General features: G+C 41.4%; 1 protein-coding gene across 11 annotated transcripts in view; it reads right to left on the bottom strand.

The window, feature by feature from the left end:
* SNX25 (sorting nexin 25) overlaps positions 1-21,557 on the bottom strand; it is a 134,075-nt gene that overhangs the window by 54,805 nt on the left and 57,713 nt on the right. For 10 of the 11 annotated variants that reach the window (XR_006216501.1, XR_006216502.1, XR_006216500.1 and 7 more), the window contains exon 6: positions 9,311-9,381. The exons of the other annotated variant lie outside the window; for it this stretch is intronic. Coding sequence is in view for 3 of the 10 variants with exons in the window: in XM_042982981.1 (XP_042838915.1) it covers positions 9,311-9,381 (71 nt within the window). In the remaining 7 variants the exon portion in view is untranslated. The remainder of the gene's footprint in view (positions 1-9,310; positions 9,382-21,557) is intronic. 11 annotated transcript variants of the gene reach the window in all.

Genomic DNA, 21,557 nt, shown 5'->3' with positions numbered 1-21,557 from the left:
AATGCTCAAAAATCAGATCACATCAAAGCACAAGAAAGGACCCTGAGAAGTCCATTAGAGTCTACAAATTAGCTACCCTCTTTCAGGCAGAGACACCTTTAAATACCAAATCAGACAAAGAAGGTACATATTATCTTTTAAAATAATTCCTAATGGAAACCATTATGGTTCTTATCAGCAATTCTGTGTCCATATACACATTTAATATGTTCTGAAGTTCTTCTACAGTTCTGCTTGATATATTCAATTTTGAAACTGTTTACTTGTACCCTAAAGAAGATGAACAACTTGACCAAAGCCTCCCCATCTATACTATGAGCATCACTCCCAAGGGTGTACTATTTATATTTAGCAGTTTCTGGTAGACTCAAATCAACATCACATCCTTTGTTGTAGTCAACTGAGCAATCACCACTCTTGAATCACCTTAACTATTCTTAATAACATTTCAGGATTCAGAACAGAAAAGAAGGCTTTAAAAAGGGAGCTGAAATACTGGACTTATTCCCACCAAACTGTAGGGAAAGTTTAGCCCGTGTCCCCATATTACTTAGAATTTCTATACTTGACCAGTGTCTTAGTTCATTCAGGCACCTATAACAAACACCACAGACTAGGTGGCTATCAACAACAGAAATTTCTTCTCATACCCCTGGAGACTGGTAATTCAAGATGAGGGTACCGGCATGGCCAGGTCCTGGTGAAAGCCCTCTTCCAGGGTGCAGATGACTATGTTTTTGCCATTTCTTTACATGGTAGAAGTTACGGATCTTAGGGCACCTGGGTGGCTCAGTTGGTTAAGCATTCAACTCTGGATTTTTTTTTTTTTTGGCTCAGGTCATGATCTCACAGTTTGTGAGATCGAGCCCCACGTCAGAAACTTTGGGGTAGGGTCCAGGAATCCGCATTGTAACAAGCCCTCCAGGTGACTGGGACGCACACTATAGTTTGAGAACCACTGCTCTACAGGATTAAGTCCAAACTTCTTAGGATAGCTTACAAGCATCTTTAGTATTGGCTCCTGTCTTCCTATCAAGCCTTGTCTCTTCATTACATGCCAAGCACCAGCACAGTATCTCCCTTGACATGGCTTATACACAGGAGGCCATTCCACAACTATCTTCTTTGTGGACATGTGGTACCATCTACCCACATCCACCTGACAAGCCCAGAAGGAAATGAGAGCCACTCAATTATTCCAGCTCAACTCTGCTAAAGAAAAAGTCTTTCTTGACCACCTGTTCCAGGTAGAGCGGACTGTTCTGCACATCTGTGCCACAACTAAACCCTGAACATGCAACGCTCACTGCATTTATCAAATGGTACTCTAAGTTTGTATGTGTGTCTACCTGTCTCCTTGTTAGACTATGATCTCCTTGAGGTCAGAGACAGTTTTTTTCATTGCACAGCTGTACCTAACACATAATGGCATTCAAAACACAGTTTGTTGAATGACTCAAGACCTACCTCTGGTGATTAAGACTTCCTTCAGAGTATACCCTTCTCTACTGGTAAAAACTCAGGAGTTGTCTCACCTACCCAGAATCAGGGGAAGTGGGGTTGTGATCAGAGAAGAGAAATTCAAGATAAAATATAAAGATAAGTAGGAGCTACCTAGACAGAGTGAGATTGAGAGTAGGGTAGCATTCCAAGAAGAATCAGCAAAACAGGCAAAGAATATGAGGCAGGATGAATCACAGTGAGTTGAGGAAATAGAAACATTAGTGTGGCTAGACTACAATAAGAGGGAGTAGAACAGCAAGAGATAAGGCTGAAGACAGTAACAGGGACCAGAGCAAGCAGGACCTTGCAGATTTCACATCTAAGAACAATGAAAAGACAATGAAGGGTTTTAAGCATGGAGGTGACATGAGGATATCTGCATGTTTTTTTTTAATCATGTGACGTCAGTATGAAAAATATATCAAATGGGGCAGGCATAGATATAAGGAGACCAATTAAGCTATTACCATAGCTCAAGAGAGACTAGTGGTGGAAGATGGTGGTTTAGAAAAAGAGAACAGAGTTGAGATATATTGTGAAGGTCAAACTTTGTGATGATAATGGACTAGTCATTGTATACGATGAAGAAGGAATGAACAAAGATGACTTCAAGGTTTATGACATATGGATGGGTGATGATATCATTCACTGAGACTAAGAAACTAAGAGGATGACCAGTTATGTGGTACTTTGATTTGCACATTTTTTAAAAAAAATTTTTAATGTTTATTTTTTTGAGACAGAGAGTGTGAGTGGGTGAGGGGCAGAGAGAGGAAGACACACAATCTGAAGCAGGCTCCAGGCTCTGAGCTGCCAGCACAGAGCCCGATGTGGGGCTCAAACCCATGAACTGTGAAATCATGACCTCAGCAAAGTTGGGTGCTTAACTGACTGAGCCACCCAGGCACCCCTGATTTGCACATTTTCATTTGGAAATGCCTTTAAGATACTCAAATAAAAATACTGAGTAAGCAGTAGTAAGTAGAGCAGAGAGGTTCTGTAGATGGAAATTTGGAGATTTATCAGCATATAGATAAAGGAAAGAGAAGACCAGCCTGGGAATGGGTATAGGCACTGCTACCTAGCAGAACTTCTGTGGTGATGGGGGCACCTGGGTGGCTCAGTTGGTTAAGCATCCAACTCTTGATTCTGGCTCAGGTCATGATCTTGATTTGTAAGTTCGAGCCCCACATCGGGCTCCACACTAACAGTGCACAGCCTGCTTGCACGCTCTCTCTCTCTCAAAATAAATAATAAACTCAAAAAAAAAAAAAAAAGAACTTGTGTGGTGATGGAAATGTTCGTTCTGTACTATCCAATATGGTAGCCACAGATGGTTACTGAACACTTGCCTTTTTTTTTTTTTTTTTTTTAATTTACATCCAAGTTAGTTAGCATATAGTGCAACAACGACTTCAGGGGTTACTGAACACTTGAAATGTGGCTTGCATGACTGAAGAACTGGGTTTTAAATCTGGATTTACCTTTAATTTAAACTTGAATAACCACATATGGCTAATAGCTCTTATATTGGACCACACAGGTATAAAATAATGAGAGGGTTAGAAACAAACACTGAGGAACTCCAACAATGTCAAATGCACCAAACGGTCAAAGAAAATGAAGACTGAAAAAAAGTTCACTGAAGTTAGCTAGCTGAACTCAGCTAAACTTCCCAAATTCCATGACCAACAAGCAGTTGAGGTTATTAGTGGGTAAGATTTAGGCTTTAGTAAATCAATACATTTGGCCAGGATCAATGATAAAATAAGGTCAGAGGTAAGAAAATTTTGTGAGTAAACTAAACCTTCTGAGACTAATTGTTTCAAATTGTTCCGTATCTGTAAGTTTTCTCTAAGACCTTTTTCCCTAATTATACCTAATATAATTTTCGTATCCACAAGACAAGGAGATGAGTTCCATAACATAATTTTTTTTTATTTCTAGGACTTATTTTCCCTAGAATCGTATCAGCAATTAAACTGCTGAAGCACTGTTAAGATGTTAAAAATTATTTGATACCTTACTTCTTGAAAATATAAAAATCTCCCCCCAAAAGAGCCATCAAAAATCAAATTAAAATTTCTACCTCATTAAGGAGAGTAATTTGCTCCTCGTTTATGATACACTAATCTACAGTGAATCTAAAACACATGCAGAAGTTTATGTGGATTGGCTGGAGCTTGCTGAAGCCTCAAAAGCCTTATTTTGAACCTTCCTGAATATACAAAGCAAAGCGGTCCCCAGGCCTTCCTCTGTCATCCTGAGTTAGCTGATTGGCTCCTTAAGGTTTCAGAGGGCACATAATCAGGTAATTTCTCCCAACCTGTTATACAGCAATTTTTTCCTTAAATCTTCAAAGTATTTTTGCAATTGCAAAACATTTCTTAATTGTCAATGATTGTGACTGAAAAAGACTTGCCAGAAATAGCTTTATATGGAACAACAAAACTACATTTATAGTACATATATATATATAGTATATATATATAGTGATATATATATGTATACATTCATAAATACATAAATACATACATACATTCATAAATAAAGTTCCCATCTCTAAGTTGAATCCTAAGTATTCTTAGGATCTTCTATCTGTGCATTCTTTTTTTTAAATTCTTCACTTTCCCACCCACAAAAGTAACGTGGCAAGAAGGAGAAACGGCACTGGGAATGAAAGTGCTTACAACTGCACACACAACCTGGTGGCACTGCTACATGGTCACTGTCAGATATAAAATGAGCACAGGCTGATTTTCCAAATTTAAGAAAACAGTGTAGACAGGTGGGGCTTAAGTCAAAAGCTTCACATAAAGACCGAGGTTTTCCCCTGATTCTTTGTCTGAGAGTATTTTTACTAGATCACACTATCCCTAAAATGCAAAGATCTCTAAAAACGACTCAACAATTACGTTTTGGGGAGACTTCTAACGCTAAAACTTTAACTTTCCTTAACGATTTTTACAGGGAAGAAAATAAACACACAAATTTATTTGAAATACATTAAAGATCAAGTTGAGGAATGATATCATTACTATCTGGAACCAGTTTTTAAAGTAACCTTTTATCTGCCAGCCACATATCAAAACTCCAAATCTTACAGACAAAAAAGAACTACTTCTGGGGCACCTGGGGTGGCTCAGTTAAGCATCCAACTTTGGTTCAGATCATGAACTCGTAGTTTGTGACTTCAGGCCCCATGTCAGGTTCTGTGCTGACAGCTCAGAGCCTGGAGCCTGCTTCACTTTCTGTGTCTCCCTCTCTCTCTGCCCCTCCCCAGCTCACGCTATCTCCCTTTCTCTCTCAAAAAAAAAAAAAACCCCAAACATTAAAAAAATTTAAAAACCTACTTCCTATAAGACTCAATATGTTACTGATTAAAGAAAAAGTAAGGACAATGGGGATGCTAAATTTGATCTTCCTTTTTCATTAAAAAAAAAAGTGCACTTAAATTACAGCAACCTAATTCTTTAAAATGGAAGCCACCTACATAATGAATTTAAACAGTGAGACAGCAGATGATATTATGAATTCGGAGAAGTCACTTCAGACTGGTATACGCTATTCTCCTCCAATAACGGAGAACACCGCATCGGCTCTGCAAGGATACTTGACTTGGAGACAGGATAAAAGGAGACTATTAACTATCACCTCTATACTGGTAACATGCAAATATGTTTCTGCAGGGCTGCGCTCTTTCTCCACGGTGTGAATCCCAGCTTACAAATGCCGAACAGGTACTTTTCTATCCTGCTATCCCTGCAAACCCAAAACACCCGAGACCAGTCCCTCATACACATTCCCTGACTCTTTCAGTGTCTTCACTGAGAAACCCTGTATGATCGTCGAGAGCACCCAACCTCAAGACCAAAAGAAAGGAGTCCTAGAGACATAAAAGGACACATCCAGGTTTCATTAGGAAGCTAGCAAGAGAAGCTCACTTGAACAAGCTCTCCTAACTGCTGCCCTAGTCCTGTCCTCTACCCTAAACTTCACCTCACCAACCTGAAGCAAAGGGACAGAAGCAGGTGCAGACTACAAGTTAGGGTCTTTAACTTCTCCAGATAACCATTTCCTCATGTGAAAAGTCAGCAGGCTGTACCAGCACAATAACGTCCCATCATCTGATTCTTTCTCGTATCCAACCAGTCACCAAGTAGGCTATTTTCCTTCCATAGTCTTCCTTATCAATCCCTTCCTTGCAGTACCATTATCCAGGTCCTAGACTGGAATACTTCATTCCCAGACATTGCCTCACCCTGCTCGTCGGAATACTCCAAAAATACTTCTGAAAGATTTTATAACTAATCAGCTTTCATTTTTCTATTTCCAGCTATATGAGTCTGTGCACTATACGGTTCCTCTAATCTTGTCAGAGCTACGATGACCAGTGACACTACACTGACATGCTTTATTATAAAAATAGGAACATAAATATAAATAAATATTATAAAAATAGGAATCATTAACCACGTCATCAACCATAACCCGAATATAATTAGGGAGAACATTTTTATTTATTTTATCAACACTGAATTTTTATAAGATTTTTTAAATCTATTAACTCAAATAACTTATCAAAATATTCAACACCTTTTTTAGTGGAATTATTCAATAAAAATACAATGCAAATATTCTATCAAAACCTTCTAGTGATATACAGACTAAAGTGGAAAGTTGATTATAAAAATCTTTGTGTTGGTCACAGTCACTTCCTCACATTTACACGCTTCCTGTGGCTCCATAAAGTGTCTGCGTTTGCTTTGTGAAGCAAAACCAAAGTTGCCTCTCTCCACAAAGTTCGCTGGCACACATTCTGTCCTCTGGAGCCCAACATGAAATGAAGGCTCCTGGCATGGAGATGGCTTGTCCCAAATTCTAAGCCTAAGGGTTGTTTCAAGCTAGTTGTGCATACACAAGAAGCAGAGTCCTAGACTTTGAGAAAGGAAGAGATTCTCTGGCTTACAGCCAAACCAAACAAACCACGACTATCCAATGAGAATTGTGAATAAATTTAAAACCAGTGACAATAATCACTGCTAATCAGTGACCTCAGAGAGGTAAACCAGTCTCCGGGCTTTTCTGTCCCAAGGGAAAACAGCTCCACGGCCCCAAGTGAGCTCAGCTTGCTTGCCTTCTCCCCAGTGCTTGAATAGAAGGAGACATTTCTGAGAGCAAGACAGTTCTGAGGGCAGCTTAGATGGAAAATGAGGCATGAAAGGAAGAAGTGTCGCGGAGAATGGCTAGTAACATAACTGTATGGGCTTCTCTGTGTTCCCGCTCCCACCCTCAGATTCATGAATACTAACCCCCAGTACCTCAGAGTGACCCTATTTGGAGATAGGGTCTTTACAGTGGTGATTGAGTTAAAATGGGGCCATTAGGGTGGGCCCTCATCCAATACGAGTAGTGTCCTTGCAAGAACAGGAAATTTAGACAAAGACCTGAGCAGAGGAAGAAGATATGAAGGCACAGAGAGAAGATGGCCAACTACAAGCCAAGAGGAGAGGCTAAAACAGACCCCTCCCTCACAGTCCTCAGAAGGGACCACCCTGCCAACACCTCGGACACCTTGACCTCGGACTTCCAGGCTCCAGAACAGTGTGAAAATAAAGTTTTGTTGTCAAAGCCATGCAGTCTGTGCTACTTTGCAATGGCCCTAGTAAACTAATACAACACCACAGAATAAGGAAGGGATCTCGCTGACTAGACTCACGTATCAACGAGGAACACTGAGGAAAGATAATGGTGGCAACTAGAATTCCCTCTCTACTATCCTCTTAAAAATAACTGCCTGAAATGAAGCATCTTCTCTGCAGGAACAATAAGAAAAAAGGAGAGGAACAGAGCCCACAGCCTCGTGGGGATCAATCAGATCACACCTCCTTTGCTCAAAAAAGACTTCCTTCCTCTTGCCGACTAAAAGCCAAAGTCCCAGCAGTACCAGTAAGGTCCTTTGGAATGGGGTCCAGTGCCACCTCTCCCATCTCGTGTCTGGCTTCTCTCCCCCAATTCACCCCTTTCTAGCCACACAGGTGACTCAAGCAAGCCCCACATGCTTCTGCCTCAGAGTTTTGCTTCTGTCCTTCCCCAGATACCCTCAGGCCCCCAGGTCTTTGCTCCCAGGTCACCAAGTGGGGGGAGGTCTTCCCAGATGACCCATCTGAATGCAAATCTACCTCCCCCTCCAGCTGAGCCAGACCTCCCTGCCACACACCCCCTCTCACAGCCTTTTCTCCAAGGCACACACCACATCTAAAATACTGCTTACTTGGGTGCCTGGGTTGACTCAGTCAGCTAAGCATCCGACACTTGATTTCTGCTCAGGTCATGATCTCACGATTCATGAGATCAAGCCCCACATCGGGCTCTGTACTAACAGTGGGGAACCTGCTTGAGATGCTCTCTCCCTCTCTCTCTCCCCTACTAGCTTGCACATTCACTGTCTCTCTCTCTTAAAAAAATAAACATTAAAAATAAAATGCTGCTTATTTGATTTGCTCATTTTCTGATTGCCTCCCAGCTTAAGAGCTTAATGCAGAGATTTTGTTTTTCCCCACTACCGTATCATCATCACCCAGTTGGTGTTCAGTAACATTTTTTGAATGAACAAATTTGTACAATCTTCCTTGCTGGGCAGAGAGATTAAGAATCTGTGCCTCTTCCTAGTCTGTCCCTTCATCTCGTTTTTACCTAGCTCCTATCTCGGCCAGTGACTCACACACAAGGAAAAGTCCCCAGGCCAAGCTTCCTGTTGCCTCTGTAAGCACACGTTGTAAGACTCTGGTCCAACTCTTCCTTCAACACTCTGCTTCCTGATGGGACTCGAGCGGGCCTGGAGATTTTCATGGCAAGGCTACCCTAACAAGGAGTTTGCTGCCTCTTAGCTATGGATCAAGACTTGCACTCTAGACAGTGACAGGTCTCTGAGAGGAGGATATCTATGAGGGGGGATATGCTAGCCCCAGGCCAAGGAGAAGGGAGTTGAAAGCCAGCTTCACGCCTTAATTATTCCTCACTATCATGCCTAGGTAAAAATCTCTTCATTTGAAGGGAAACAAATGGGAAAAACATAGAACTTTTTTTTTTCTTTTTAAACCCAGAAGGAGGAAAGAATACACGAATACAAGATATAAATCTTAACTAAAGAAAAAGGTTAAGGAAATTACAAAATATCAACTCACTGGAGTCATTTAAATAACTACTAAGATTACGTTTCAAGGGGCGCCTGGGTGGCTCAGTCGGTTAAGCATCCGACTTCAGCTCAGGTCACGATCTCACGGTCCATGAGTTCAAGCCCCGCGTCAGGCTCTGGGCTGACGGCTCAGAGCCTGGAGCCTGCTTCCCATTCTGTGTCTCCCTCTCTCTCTGCCCCTCCCCCGTTCATGCTCTGTCTCTCTCTGTCTCAAAAATAAATAAACGTTAAAAAAAATATTAAAAAAAAAAGATTACGTTTCAAATTAGAAATATTAACGAATATTTAGATTAAATTTTAATGAGAAAAAAGTCATGAAATCATGCTTACTTTCAAAACAGAACAGAAGCACTATATACCCAATGATTTCAGTCTGAAAAATTAGGACTACGGATGAAGAAAGTTTAAAGAAACACAGAAATACAAAGGTTCTTGTTAGCATGAAATTATACTTACTTTCTCTAATGCTGCTGTTATACTAATAAATTGGAAATATTTAAATGTGAGCCAGAAAAATGCTCACACTTGCTAACATTCTGACAGGAGAGAAGACTGGGGGAGTTCCAGAACCGGCAAAACGTAGAGCTGAAGAAAACAAACGGTTCTTACCCTTGTGCCTCTTCAGCTGGGGAAAGCTGCTAATTGTAGTTGCTTGGATTATTTCCACTACAATTTGATACCTGATATTTAAAAAGAGAGAAAAAGAAAAGATTGAATAGGAAGAAAATACTATTTTCAGAGATCCTTTTAGACTGTACTTTGTACTCATCAAATAAAACACAGGAGCCGTGAATCCTGCCCAGATGTGATTAAGCATTTACAACAGGCCAGGTGCTGAGACCTTCACGTAAACTCATGAACTCGCCCCCCAACTTCATTCCCGATACCAGAAGCATCACCACCCGCCTCCTCTCTGAAGACAGAAACTTTGCGATTGTACTCAACTCCTCCTTCTCCTTCACCCACCACCACTACCCACCTCTCCCTACGTGGTAACTGTAGCCTATGGACTCTACCTTCTGAACCTGACCTATCCAATAATGTGGCCCTGAGCCACAGGTGGCCAACTCATTAAAATTTTAGTTCCTCAGCTGCATGACCCCATTTGAAGTGCTCAGTAGCCAAATGCACCTCACAGACCATACTGAACAGCACAAATAGAACATTTTCATCCTTGCAGAAAGTTCTATTGGACGGTACTGTCTGACGTACTTCTCAAAGCCATCCTCTCACATCCAGTTCCACTCCCACTCCCTTAGTGATTTCCCTCATTACTTCTTACTTAGAAGACCATTCCCGGGGCACCTGGGTGGCTCAGTCGGTTAGGCGGCCGACTTCGGCTCAGGTCATGATCTTGAGGTCCGTGAGTTCGAGCCCCGCGTCGGGCTCTGTGCTGACCGCTCAGAGCCTGGAGCCTGTTTTGGATTCTGTGTCTCCCTCTCTCTGACCCTCCCCCGTTCATGCTCTGTCTCTCTCTGTCTCAAAAATAAATAAACGTTAAAAAAAAAAAAAAAGAAGAAGAAGAAGACCATTCCCGACCAACAGAATCAGAGTATCTGCTGTGGGTCCACGACATCAGTATTGTTTGAGCTCCCCAGGGAACTCTCATGCACAGAAAGAGTTAGGAACCACTGGAATAGATTATTCCACTATTATTCCACCAGGTTTACGTATGTGTAACTGAAAACCCCTCTGAGTCAGGAAAAATAAAAGTTCACACTGTTAAGTGCTGGATTTAACCCTAGAGTTGTGGCTATTTTGAGCACACGCAGCTGGTCTTTATGAACCCAAGTTCTTAAGAGCTATACAATGGTTACCAAGTACTGCCCTAATCAAAAGCCTCTAGCCTGAGTGTTTCTTAGCCCTTGATTATATTGACTAAGAGTCTGCCCATAACAAAGCCATTTAACATTAATTCTCACTCTGAACATGAACTTTGCAGCATCCAAAGATTTAATGCCACATTTGGCTGGCTTCACACGTCCTTTGGCTCTTCAACTAAAATCCAGATGACAGACATAAATTCATCATATCATAGCTATTCATGGACTCCTCACAAATTCACATCTTTTTATTCCTTCACCTGTATGATAAAAATATCGGTGCTTGCCTTTCCCCACCTCAAAGGAGAGGCTGTTAGGAGCACTGTCAGCATGTCACCTGGAGACTATGGCCACCACTGCTGGTTGCCAGCATTCTTCCTCTTTTTCTTCTTCACTAACCAGTTTTATCAGGGAAAGCAAGGCACCCAGCTAAAAATACGAACCTTCTCCCTAGCATTTAGGAATGGCCACTGGATACACAGCTGGCCATTGAACAACGTGGAGGTTAGAGGTGCTAATGCCCCAAGCACTTGAAAATCCACGTATAACTTCTGATTCCTCAAAAACTTAACCAGTAATAGCCTACTGTGGACAAGAAGCCTTACTAATGGCATAAGCAGTTAACACATATACTGTATTATATACTGGATGGATTATATACTGGATGTATTTTTTTCTTTTTCAAAGATTTTATTTTTTTTTCATGTTTATTTTTGAGAGAGACAGAGCGTGAGTGGGGGAGGGCAGAGAGAGAGAGAGAGAGAGAGAGAGAGGGAGACACAGAATCTGAAGCAGGCTCCAGGCTCTGAGCTGTCAGCACAGAGCCCAACGCGGGGCTCAAACCCATGAATGGTGAGATCATGACCTGAGCTGAAGTTGGATGCTTAACCGACTGAGCCACCCAGGCACCCCTACTGTATTCTTATAATAAAGCTAACAAAAAAAAAGAAAGAAAGAAAGAAAGAAAGAAAGAAAGAAAGAAAGAAAGAAAGAAAGAAAGAAAGAAAGAAAGAAAGAAAGAAAATGTTAAGAAAATACGTTTACAATATTGTTCTGCATTAATCAAAACCCCCAACCGTTCAGACCAGTGTCGCTCAAGGGTCAACTGTAGCTCTAACTTACGAAATAACAGAAGTTGCTGAGTGGGGATTCCAGGGAAGCTTTTGAAAGGGACAGGCTCCACAGAAAAGCCCTTTCCATCTTTCATCTTTGCCCTCCCTCCGTTTTCCTGCATTAAACAAGGATGCAGCTGGATGAAGGCACAGCAGCCATGAGGATGAAAGCCACAGGCAAAGCTGGTGACATTAAGACAGGACTTTGGATCTCCAATGACATCACCCAGCCATAACAGCCCCCAGACTACTCATCCTAGGATATCTTGTTACATGAGGAAAATCAATCCCTAACTTGTTTAAGTCACTGTAAGTCAACTTGTCTCATGGCCAAATGCCATCAATGCCATCCCAACTGATAGAGAGCTCCCTGAAGACCCCATACGTAAAGCATGGCTAAATCCACACTCACCAATGTTTTCCAAATGGGAGCCTCTGGGTAGGAAATTAATGATCAATAAAGACTTCTAATGAAATTGCCTTCATTCCTCCAAATAATGTTAAAGCACAACAGTAGCTCCTTATGTGCGTTTTCCCTCAAGTTACTGAATGGATGAGGAAACAGCTTTTAAGAAGCATACGCAAACCTGGAATCATCAAAGTTTAACTCTCCCTGAGTCTTAAATTTAACCTCGGAATTAGGTTCTACGACTGGAAAGCACTGACTTTTCACTCAAGTGCAGCACGTTTCCCCAAACTCATCCTCGTGCGTTGCTATCCGGGTGACCTGCAAATAGACAGTCGTCCTTTCACACAGCAGTCCTAATCTCACAAACTTATCGTAAGGAAATATTTTGACAGAAACAGAAAAAAAATCATATACATGCTTATTATAGCAACTTCTACAAAGAAAAGAGATAATCTATGGGCTCAATAGGCCTATGTTGTAGCCACACGGGAATGAACAGCACCAATATGGCCCCTGCTTTCAGGAAGCTCTGGGGATGGATCACACCAAGGGGAAAAACTTCAGTCAATAGTATGAATAATTTTAAAAACCACATAAAAATAGATTTTAAAGACACACTAATTCTAAAATGCAAAATGGTATGTACATTCATGATTTCAGGTATGTAAATATGTGGTGTATGAACCAGGGCTATAATCCAAAAGAGAAATAAAGGAAAATGCAGGGCAATTGGTAGTATTACGAGTCATTTTAAGATATTTTCTAAACTGCTTCTCTATCTCTATTTATTGACCTATCTACATGCCTGCCTACCTAACTCAGCCTGTCCAAACTAAACTTACCTTCGGTACACTTTCTTCACTTCTCCATCCCTGCACCAGCATCTATCCTTCCAGCCTCAAAATCTTATCTTAGCTCTCTTCCCGAACAGTAAAGACCAGTCTCAAAGCTCTACTGACTTGTCCTCTGATTCTTCAAACAAGCTCCTTTCTTATTCTTCCATTTGTCACCACCCTATCTCAGGCCTTTTCACCTGTGGGTCACTGCACAAACTAGTCTACTTGTCCTCTTGACTTCAATCCTTTCTCCCATCCAAACCATCTTGAGCACCCCCTGTCAAAACATTCCTAAAAGACCACTCATCTCCTCCCTCCCCTGCTCAACACCTCCAGTGACCTCCCCTCAGTGATAACTGTACATTCCAGCCTGCATTCGCTCTGCACCTTGGCACCAGCTCTCTCATCCAACCCAGCTTCTTTTCCCCCTCCATGGAAACCTAGACTCAACCAAGGCAGTTTCTTTTTTTTCTCCCCAAGTTTTTATTTAAATTCTAGTTAGCTAACACGGAGTGTAATATTAGGTTCAGGTGTAGAATTTAGGGCATCATCATTTACATGCAATACTCAGTGCTCATCACAGGTGCCCTCCTTAATCCCCATGGCCTATTCCACCGCCACCCCCCACCTCTCCTCCAGTAACCATCAGTTTGTTTTCTATAGGTAAGAGTCTATTTCTTGGTTTGCCTCTCTTTTTAACCCCTATGTTCATTTGTTTCTTAAATTCCACACATAAGTGAAATTATATGGTGTTTGTCTTTCTCTGACTTATTTCACTTAGCCTAATAGTCTCTAGCTCCACACATGTCATTGAAAATGGCAAGATTTCATTCTTTTTGATGGCTGAGTAATATTCCATTGTATGTATTTGCCACATCTTCTTTATCCATCAGTCAGTGGACATTTGGGCTCTTTCCGTAATTTGGCTATTGTTGATAATGCCGCTAGAAACATCGGGGTGCATGTACCCCTTCAAATCTGCATTTTTGTATCCTTTGGGGAAATAACTATTAGTGCAACTGCCAGATCATAGGGTAGTCCTATTTTTAACTGTTTGAGGAACCCCCATACTGTTTCTGAGAGTGGCTGCACCAGTTTGCATTCCAACCAACAGTGTAAGAGGCTTCTCCTTTCTCTGCATCCTCACCAACACCTGTTGTTTCCTGAGTTGCTAACTTTAGCCATTCAACCAGAACCACACTGACTTTCCAGGCTTTTGCTCATGCTGTTTCCTTCTAGAAACAATCTCCTTACTTGTCCACTTAACTAGATCTTACATACAATGCTACTTCCTTCTAGTTCACATTAATATTTCTCTTCTCTGAAATACTAGATTACTTCTGCTCTATAATAGTTCCTATTTACCTACTATTTTATATTGCTATTTTAAAGAGTCACATTTCTACAAAGAGTGCTATGAACTTAAGAAATGGTATGTCTAGTCCTTTCAGGGCCTAACACTTCTCTGAGAAATAACACACCTGAGCCTAAAATAAAATTGCAGCTTTGTCTATAAGAAAGATATGCTACCTTTTTTCTCCCCAACTAAATAAATCATGAGCCACTTGAAGACAGGGATTGTGTCTTGTATTCCCCAATATGACCTAGCTTGGCACTAAACACAGGACAGGCATTCAGTAAATATTAATGAATACTACGGACTGGATGTTTTGTTCCTCCAAAATCCATACGTTGTAGCCTAATCCCCCCCAATGTGATGGTATTTGGAGGCGGGGACTTTTGGAAGGTGATTAGCCCTTGTCAGTGGTGCTCTCATAAAGGAGATGTGTGCCTATAATTAAAACAGACCCCAGAGAGCTCTTTCCATTTTGTGAGGTTACAATGAGAAGAAGGCCCTCTATAAATCAGGAAGTCGGCCCTCACCAGACACCCAATATCCAGCCCCTCGATCTTGGACTTCGCAGCCTCCAGAGCTATGAGAAATGTCTGTTGTTTAAGCCACCCAGCCTGTGGTATTTTTGTTACAGCAGCCCAAACTAAGACAAGAAGCTAAATTAATATGCGTTAACATCTGTAAAACTAAACAGGTACAAATAATATTCTGAACAATCTGTTCTCGATATTCTTGTGATTCATGCTCTGGAACAAATGAGTCATCAATGGTACTGAAGAAATACATGCTATTTGAGTGAAGAGTTCAATTTCTTAAATGAATCCATAAAATTATGTAATACCAGCTAACATTTATAGATTCCTCTCATCAGGTACCAGGTACCTGTTTAGATATTTTATCTCATTTAATCCCCACTTTAGAGAGGAAGAATTTGTTCAGGTGGATTAAGAAATCTATTCAAGGTCTCATTGTTTTTATGTACTAGAGCCAAAATTATAACCTGGGGTGCTTCCTGATTCCAAAGTTCATGTTCTTAACCATTTCCTGCTACCCTAAAATTCAGTGTGGGTTCATGCTTATTCATCTCAGTCCTTTCCAAGGATAAAAGCATGGTCAATGCCAGGTCATCTTTGCAGCCTCACTGCCTTCTATATCCCTCGTGGATACCGTTTTCCTGCCAAACCAGACCACATATAATACCCTAACATATTCGGCTCTTTCCTGACTCCCAGCCTTTGCTCTGTTTCTTCTCCCTCTTGCACACCACCTCGCTCCGTTATCTGCTGAAATCCTCTTTGTTCCAAAACAGTCAGTTCATAGCATTCCTCTCTGAAGCTCTCCAATTCCTATCCTCTACGGCATAAGCCTCCTACCCACTCTTTAGCACTTCGCACTCCACTTCTGGTCTTAATACCTTGCTTCACATTTAGCGATTTGTATCCACACGGGTCTCCTATGCCGGACTACTAACACCTTGATGGCAGGGGAATAAATCCAAGGATGCAGAACCAATTCATCTTTATATACACCAAACCCTCCTCACACATAACAGGCATTTGAAGATGGATTATTGAGGGGCGCCTGGGTGGCTCAGTCAGTTAAGCCTCCCAACTTCAGCTCAGGTCATAATCTCGTGGTTCAAGAGTTCGAGCCCCGTGTCCAGCTCTGTGTTCCCTCCCTCTCTCTGCCCCGCCCTCCTCGTGCTCAGTCTCTCTCTCAAAAATAAAGACCCTTTTAAAAAATGAAGATGATTACTGAATTTGTAAAATTCACCCTCACTTGATACCAAAAGATGAAGTGGGAAATGAGTGACTTTCATTCTCAACAAAAGCACACACTATATACAGTTGACCTTTGAGCAACATTTTAAGTATGTGGGTCTGCTTATAGGCAGGGTTTTCTCAAAATAGTACAGTACTACAAATGTATTTTCTTTTCCTTATATTTTCTTTTTTGCTTGTTTATTTATTTTGAAAGAGAGAGAGAGAGAGAGAATGAGCAGGGGAAGGGCAGAGACAGAGGACAGAAGATCCGAAGCAGGCTCTGCGCGGACAGCAGAGAGCCCAATGTGGGGCTCGAACTCACAAACCATGAAATCATGATCTGAGTTGAAGTTGGACACAACCAACTGAGCCACCGAAGTGCCCCACATTTCCTTATATCATCTTAACATTTTTTTCTCTAGCTTATTGTAAGAATACAATATGTGATACTCAGAACATACAACATATGTGTTGATTGAGTGTACATGCTACCAGTAAGGCTGCCAGAGTCAACAGCGTATTAGTCATTCAATTTGGGGGGAGCCCAAAGTTATATGCAGATTTTTGACTGCACGGGGGGTTGGCATCCCGACCCTATGTTTTTCAAGGGTCAGTGTATATCCAAATGCTGGCTATCCCTCATGGCACAGGCTTCGTAGTCTGGAAGCCAGCTCTTCAGGGATAGTTAGCATTCACTCGGCTTTCTTCATCCAGAGGAGCACACGGCCTTACTGATATTTGTGAACATTCTCTTGATCAGAAATGCAGAGCTATAATATGTGTTTTTCCAAAACAATACTGTGAATGCCAATATTAAGAGCAAGCCACTAATAAGATTTGGCTCTTTCCCAACTATGGCAAGATCTTACTTCCAGTATCTCTTGTCCCAAAGACAAGGAAAAAGCCACATGACGACAGCTATCCCCTGCCCAAGTTATGACCTCACTTCTCTTTAGTTTTTATGGGGGGGTGGGTGGGGGGGAGAGGCACAGGGAAAGAGAGAGAGAGAGAGGGAGAGAGAGAGAGAGAGAGAGAGAGAGAGAGAGAGAGAGAGAGAGAATCACAAGCAGACTCCACACTGTCAGCACAGAGCCTGACATGAGGCTCTATCTCATCACCGTGAGATCATGACCTGAGCCAAAATCAGGAGGCGGAAGCTTGGACAACTGAACCACCCAAACATGCCACCTCTCTTTAATTTTGAACACTTAGCTACAGTAGTGGAGACTCAGAACAGGTTTTTATTCTTCAATTCTTCCCACCGTCTCAAACTGACCTGAAATGCTACAAAATTCGTCCTCAAAATAACCACCTTAGTAATATATACATTTATTGCCTTTTACTGTCAATTGTTCACAACAGCTTTGGGATTCTATTAGAATTGGTTTCTAAGTTATTTACACACACAGCCCCAAATATCAGCCTCCTCCTGTAATTTCGTTACACACACCTTACATAGATTTTTTAAAAGTTGGGGCTCCTAGGTGGCTCAGTCAGTTGAGTGTCCAATTCTTGATTTCAGCTCAGGTCATGATCCCAGGGTTGTGGGATCGAGCCTCATGTCAGGCTCTGCGCTGAGCATGGAGCCTGCTTAAGATTCCCTCTTTCTCTCCCTCTGCCCCTCTCCCCCACTGTGTTCTGTCCAAAAAAAGAAAAAAAAAAAACCCACATTATCTTAGAGCTGTCTTGGGCACTCCCATGAGAGTTAAAGGCTGAACAAATCCTAGTCTTGGGTGTACAATATGGTAAATGGTTTAAAATAGGTTTTATACTAAAATTAGCAATGACATATTATAGATTAGAATACCATATACATAAAAATGTTTTTTAAAAATAAAACCTGAAAATAATGTTTTTGGGTTTTTTTTTGAGAGAGAGAGAGGGGGTGCAAGTGAGTAAGGAGCAAAGAGAGAGAGAGAGAGAAAGAGAGAGAAGCAGGGCTCACCTGAAACAGGGTTCATGCTCACCCGATGCGGGACTTGAACTCACAAACCGCAAGATCATGGCCTGGAGCTGAAGTCAGATGCTTAACTGACTGAGCCACTCAGGCGCCCAAAAATAATGTTTTTCTTTTTTTTTTAATATGAAATTTATTGTCAAATCGGTTTCCATACAACACCCAGTGCTCATCCCAACAGGTGCCCTCCTCAATGTCCATCACCCACCGTCCCCCTCCCTCCCACCCCCCATCAACCCACAGTTTATTCTGTTTTTAAGAGTCTCTTATGGTTTGGCTCCCTCCCTCTCTAACTTTTTCTTCCCCTTCCCCTCCCCCAGGGACCTCTGTTAAGATTCTCAGGATCCACATAAGAGTGAAATCATATGGTATCTGTCTTTCTCTGTATGGCTTATTTCACTTAGCATAACACTCTCCAGTTCCATCCATGTCGCTACAAAAGGCCCTATTTCATTCTTTCTCACTGCCAGGTAGTTTTTCAAGTTGCCACAGGCTACTCTGTCCTAGGCTAGGGATAATGTTTTCATTGAGAGGGACTTCAGTTAAAGCATTTGAGAAGAAATAAAGGCATGGTGATTTCAGCAGCTACGCTGAAGCTGTTTCCCAGCTTGGTGTATCAGAGTAGTTAAGCACACAAGCTCCAGCACTAGGTGGCCTGGGTTCAAATCCTGCTTCCGACACTTACTGCGTCACCCTGAAGAAATTACTTACGCTTTCTCTCAAAAGTCCTCATTTGTAAAAAGAAAAATAACTGTATTTTTCCTCATAGAAAAGAAGATTGATGAAGATTAAATGAGATAACACCTTTAAAATATTTGGGATAGTGCCTCACCCACAGTGAGAGTTCAACAAATATTAACCCTTACTGCCACTGGTTGACTCTTTAGACACACAGTATTTAAGGAGATGAGGTATGTGAATGTTTGTAAAATACATATAAAAAAAATTTTGAGTAGCCTTTTTTCATGATTATGTGTCTCAGCCTCATCAACTTAAGGCCACCAAGGGTCACTGAAGCCCAACAAAATCAGGCTTACTGACTCATTTCAATAAGCAAGAAGAACCATGGGATGTCTCCCCAAACAGAGGAAAAGACGGGTTCTCTGGGATTCTGGGGGAAGCGTGGAGTGTCTATGAAATTGAAATGAAGCAGCATGGTGACAGGTTCAAAGCAGAATGACTTAAATCATCACCTTCACATAGACCCAAGGCCCCTTTTCCCTGGAGACTACAAAGTTATGATAAACAAGCAATGGTTAGTCTAGTAAACCCTTATCTGCAGCTGTAAAGCTGAGTTACAAATGAGGGTGCTTCTCTGTGTCAAAGTGACTGAAACCCTCCAGGCAAGAATAGGAAGTGTCACTCTTACAGATATAATTTCAAATGGTGACGTCTGAGACTTGAGAGAGCCAAGTTTCTCAGTGAGTCAGAAAGCGGGAGTCAGAGAAGGTTATCATCATGACATTTTTTACAGCCACTGTGTATACTTGGAAAAAAATATTGCTCCCTGTGAACTCTGTAGCTGGCTTTAGTATCTGTTATTCCAACGTGATAAATGGCTGGGCAGATTTTACTTCCTCAGTCTGAGCCCATTTTTACTTTCTCCAAAGTAACCTTTATCCATTGAAGAAAATGAGAAAATACACAAAGCACGACATTCAACATCAATCACAATTAACATCTGGTATGTACTTATAGACTTCTATTCAAACATTTTTTTTTGTTTTATAAGACTAGATTTATGCTATAAAAAGCCTTAGAGATTTTTCATTTTATCAATTCATACTATCTTCCAAACCTATTAAATACTCTGATACGACACCATTGTCATGTGGCGACCCATCGTACGGATGTGTCCACATTTTTTTAACCCGACACTAATTGTCAAGCATTTTAGTCACTTCAAGGTTTTCTCTATTTTAAATAAAATTACAAGCAACATTCTTAGAGAAATCTTTTCACACGTTCGTGATTATTTCCTGAAGATAAATTCTTATGATGAATAATAACTATCAAAAAGAATGCACATTTTGCGACCTGCTTTTCATATTGTAAAACTGTGTTACAGAGAGGCAAGAATTCATACTCCTACCAGCAGGACATGAAGTTGTTTGTTCTTCTACATCCCTGCCAACACCAGGTGTCAAATTTTTAATCTTCACCAATATCGCGAACAAAGAAAAATATCTCAATTTCGTTTTTATGTCTTAGTGCTACTGAGGATAACAAGGCTCTGAGCTCTTTTCACTAGGTGTGTTTAACGGTGTACAGCAGGGCATGCCAGGGACTGGAGCACAAGCAGGGGACATGTTTTCAGTCAGGACTCAGAGGAGTAAGAGGCGCTTTCCACTAATGGGGCTTTTAAACCTGCTTTCCACTTTACTAGTGTGTAGAAGGCAGCGGATTACGCGGAAAGACTAGGCATGCTTCCTAACCTTCTTCCATTTGTGACACACGTGGCAAATGATAGGATTTGAACAGAACACCGAGGCAATCAGCCATCCCAGGCCCTACCCAGACACCTGGAGGGCTGAGGACACCTTTATCTTCACATGCCTATACATGCGTCACACCAGTTAGAAAGTTCTGGACCACAGCAGCCTGAGGTATCCCAAACTTACATAAACACACATCCACGATTCATGTTATGTGTACAGAAAATAACCTGGAAATCTCTATGCCAAGTTATTAACAGTTGTCATCTGTTTGCAATGTGACTTCTATTTTCTTCTTCTCGTATAAATTGTCCTAAAATAACAGGTTACCATACATTCATTTCCTAGTTCCCCGAAGTCTATGGAAATTACATGTTACAAAAAGCAAGCAAAGCTATGTCACCACTGACCAGCTGGTGTCTTTCAGGTAACCTGAGGAAAGCCAAAATTTTTCTCTCTGCTACCTGTATCTGGTTTTTACTAGTGTTCCTCGTATCTTGATATTAGCTATTAATGTCACCATAAAGTAGTTATAGACCCACGTATAGCACCACTGCAGTCCATTCTCAATTTCTAAATAAAGCATTTTCATTCAGAATGTTTACTGAATATCATCCTAAGTTGTCTAGTTTTTTTTTTTTTTAAGTTTTTATTTATTTTGAGAGAGACGGAGACAGCATGAGTGGGGTGTGGGGGGACAGAGAGAGAGAGAGAGAGGGAGAGAGAGAATCCCAAGTAGGCTCTGCACTGTCTGCGTAGAGCCCCATAGAGGGCTCGAACTGACGAAACTGTGAGATCATGACCTGAGCCAAAACCAAGAGGCAGACACTCAAATGACTGAGCCACCCGGGCGCCCCTTAAGTTGCCTAATTTTATGTTCTGTATTGAAAATGACTTACTGACTTATACACTTTAAGTTTTTCTGAAATAAGACACTGTGTTGCCTCTTCTGATGCATTAACCCTATTGAAGTGACCATCGGAGAATTCTGTTGCCTTCTCCTGATCACTGTATCTTTAGGTCTTATTGGGAGCCTAGCATGCCCTGAGAACTGTGCTGAGGCATTATGTGCATTATCTCATTTAATTATCACAACAGTCTTAGGAAATAGGAACTATTTCCTCCATCTCACAGTTAAAACTGAGGCTCAGAGTGTACAGGACTCCT

This window comes from Panthera tigris, chromosome B1 (assembly GCF_018350195.1).
Source record: "Panthera tigris isolate Pti1 chromosome B1, P.tigris_Pti1_mat1.1, whole genome shotgun sequence".
NCBI classification, from domain to species: Eukaryota; Metazoa; Chordata; class Mammalia; order Carnivora; family Felidae; genus Panthera; species Panthera tigris.
This window is presented reverse-complemented; position numbering and strand designations above follow the sequence as displayed.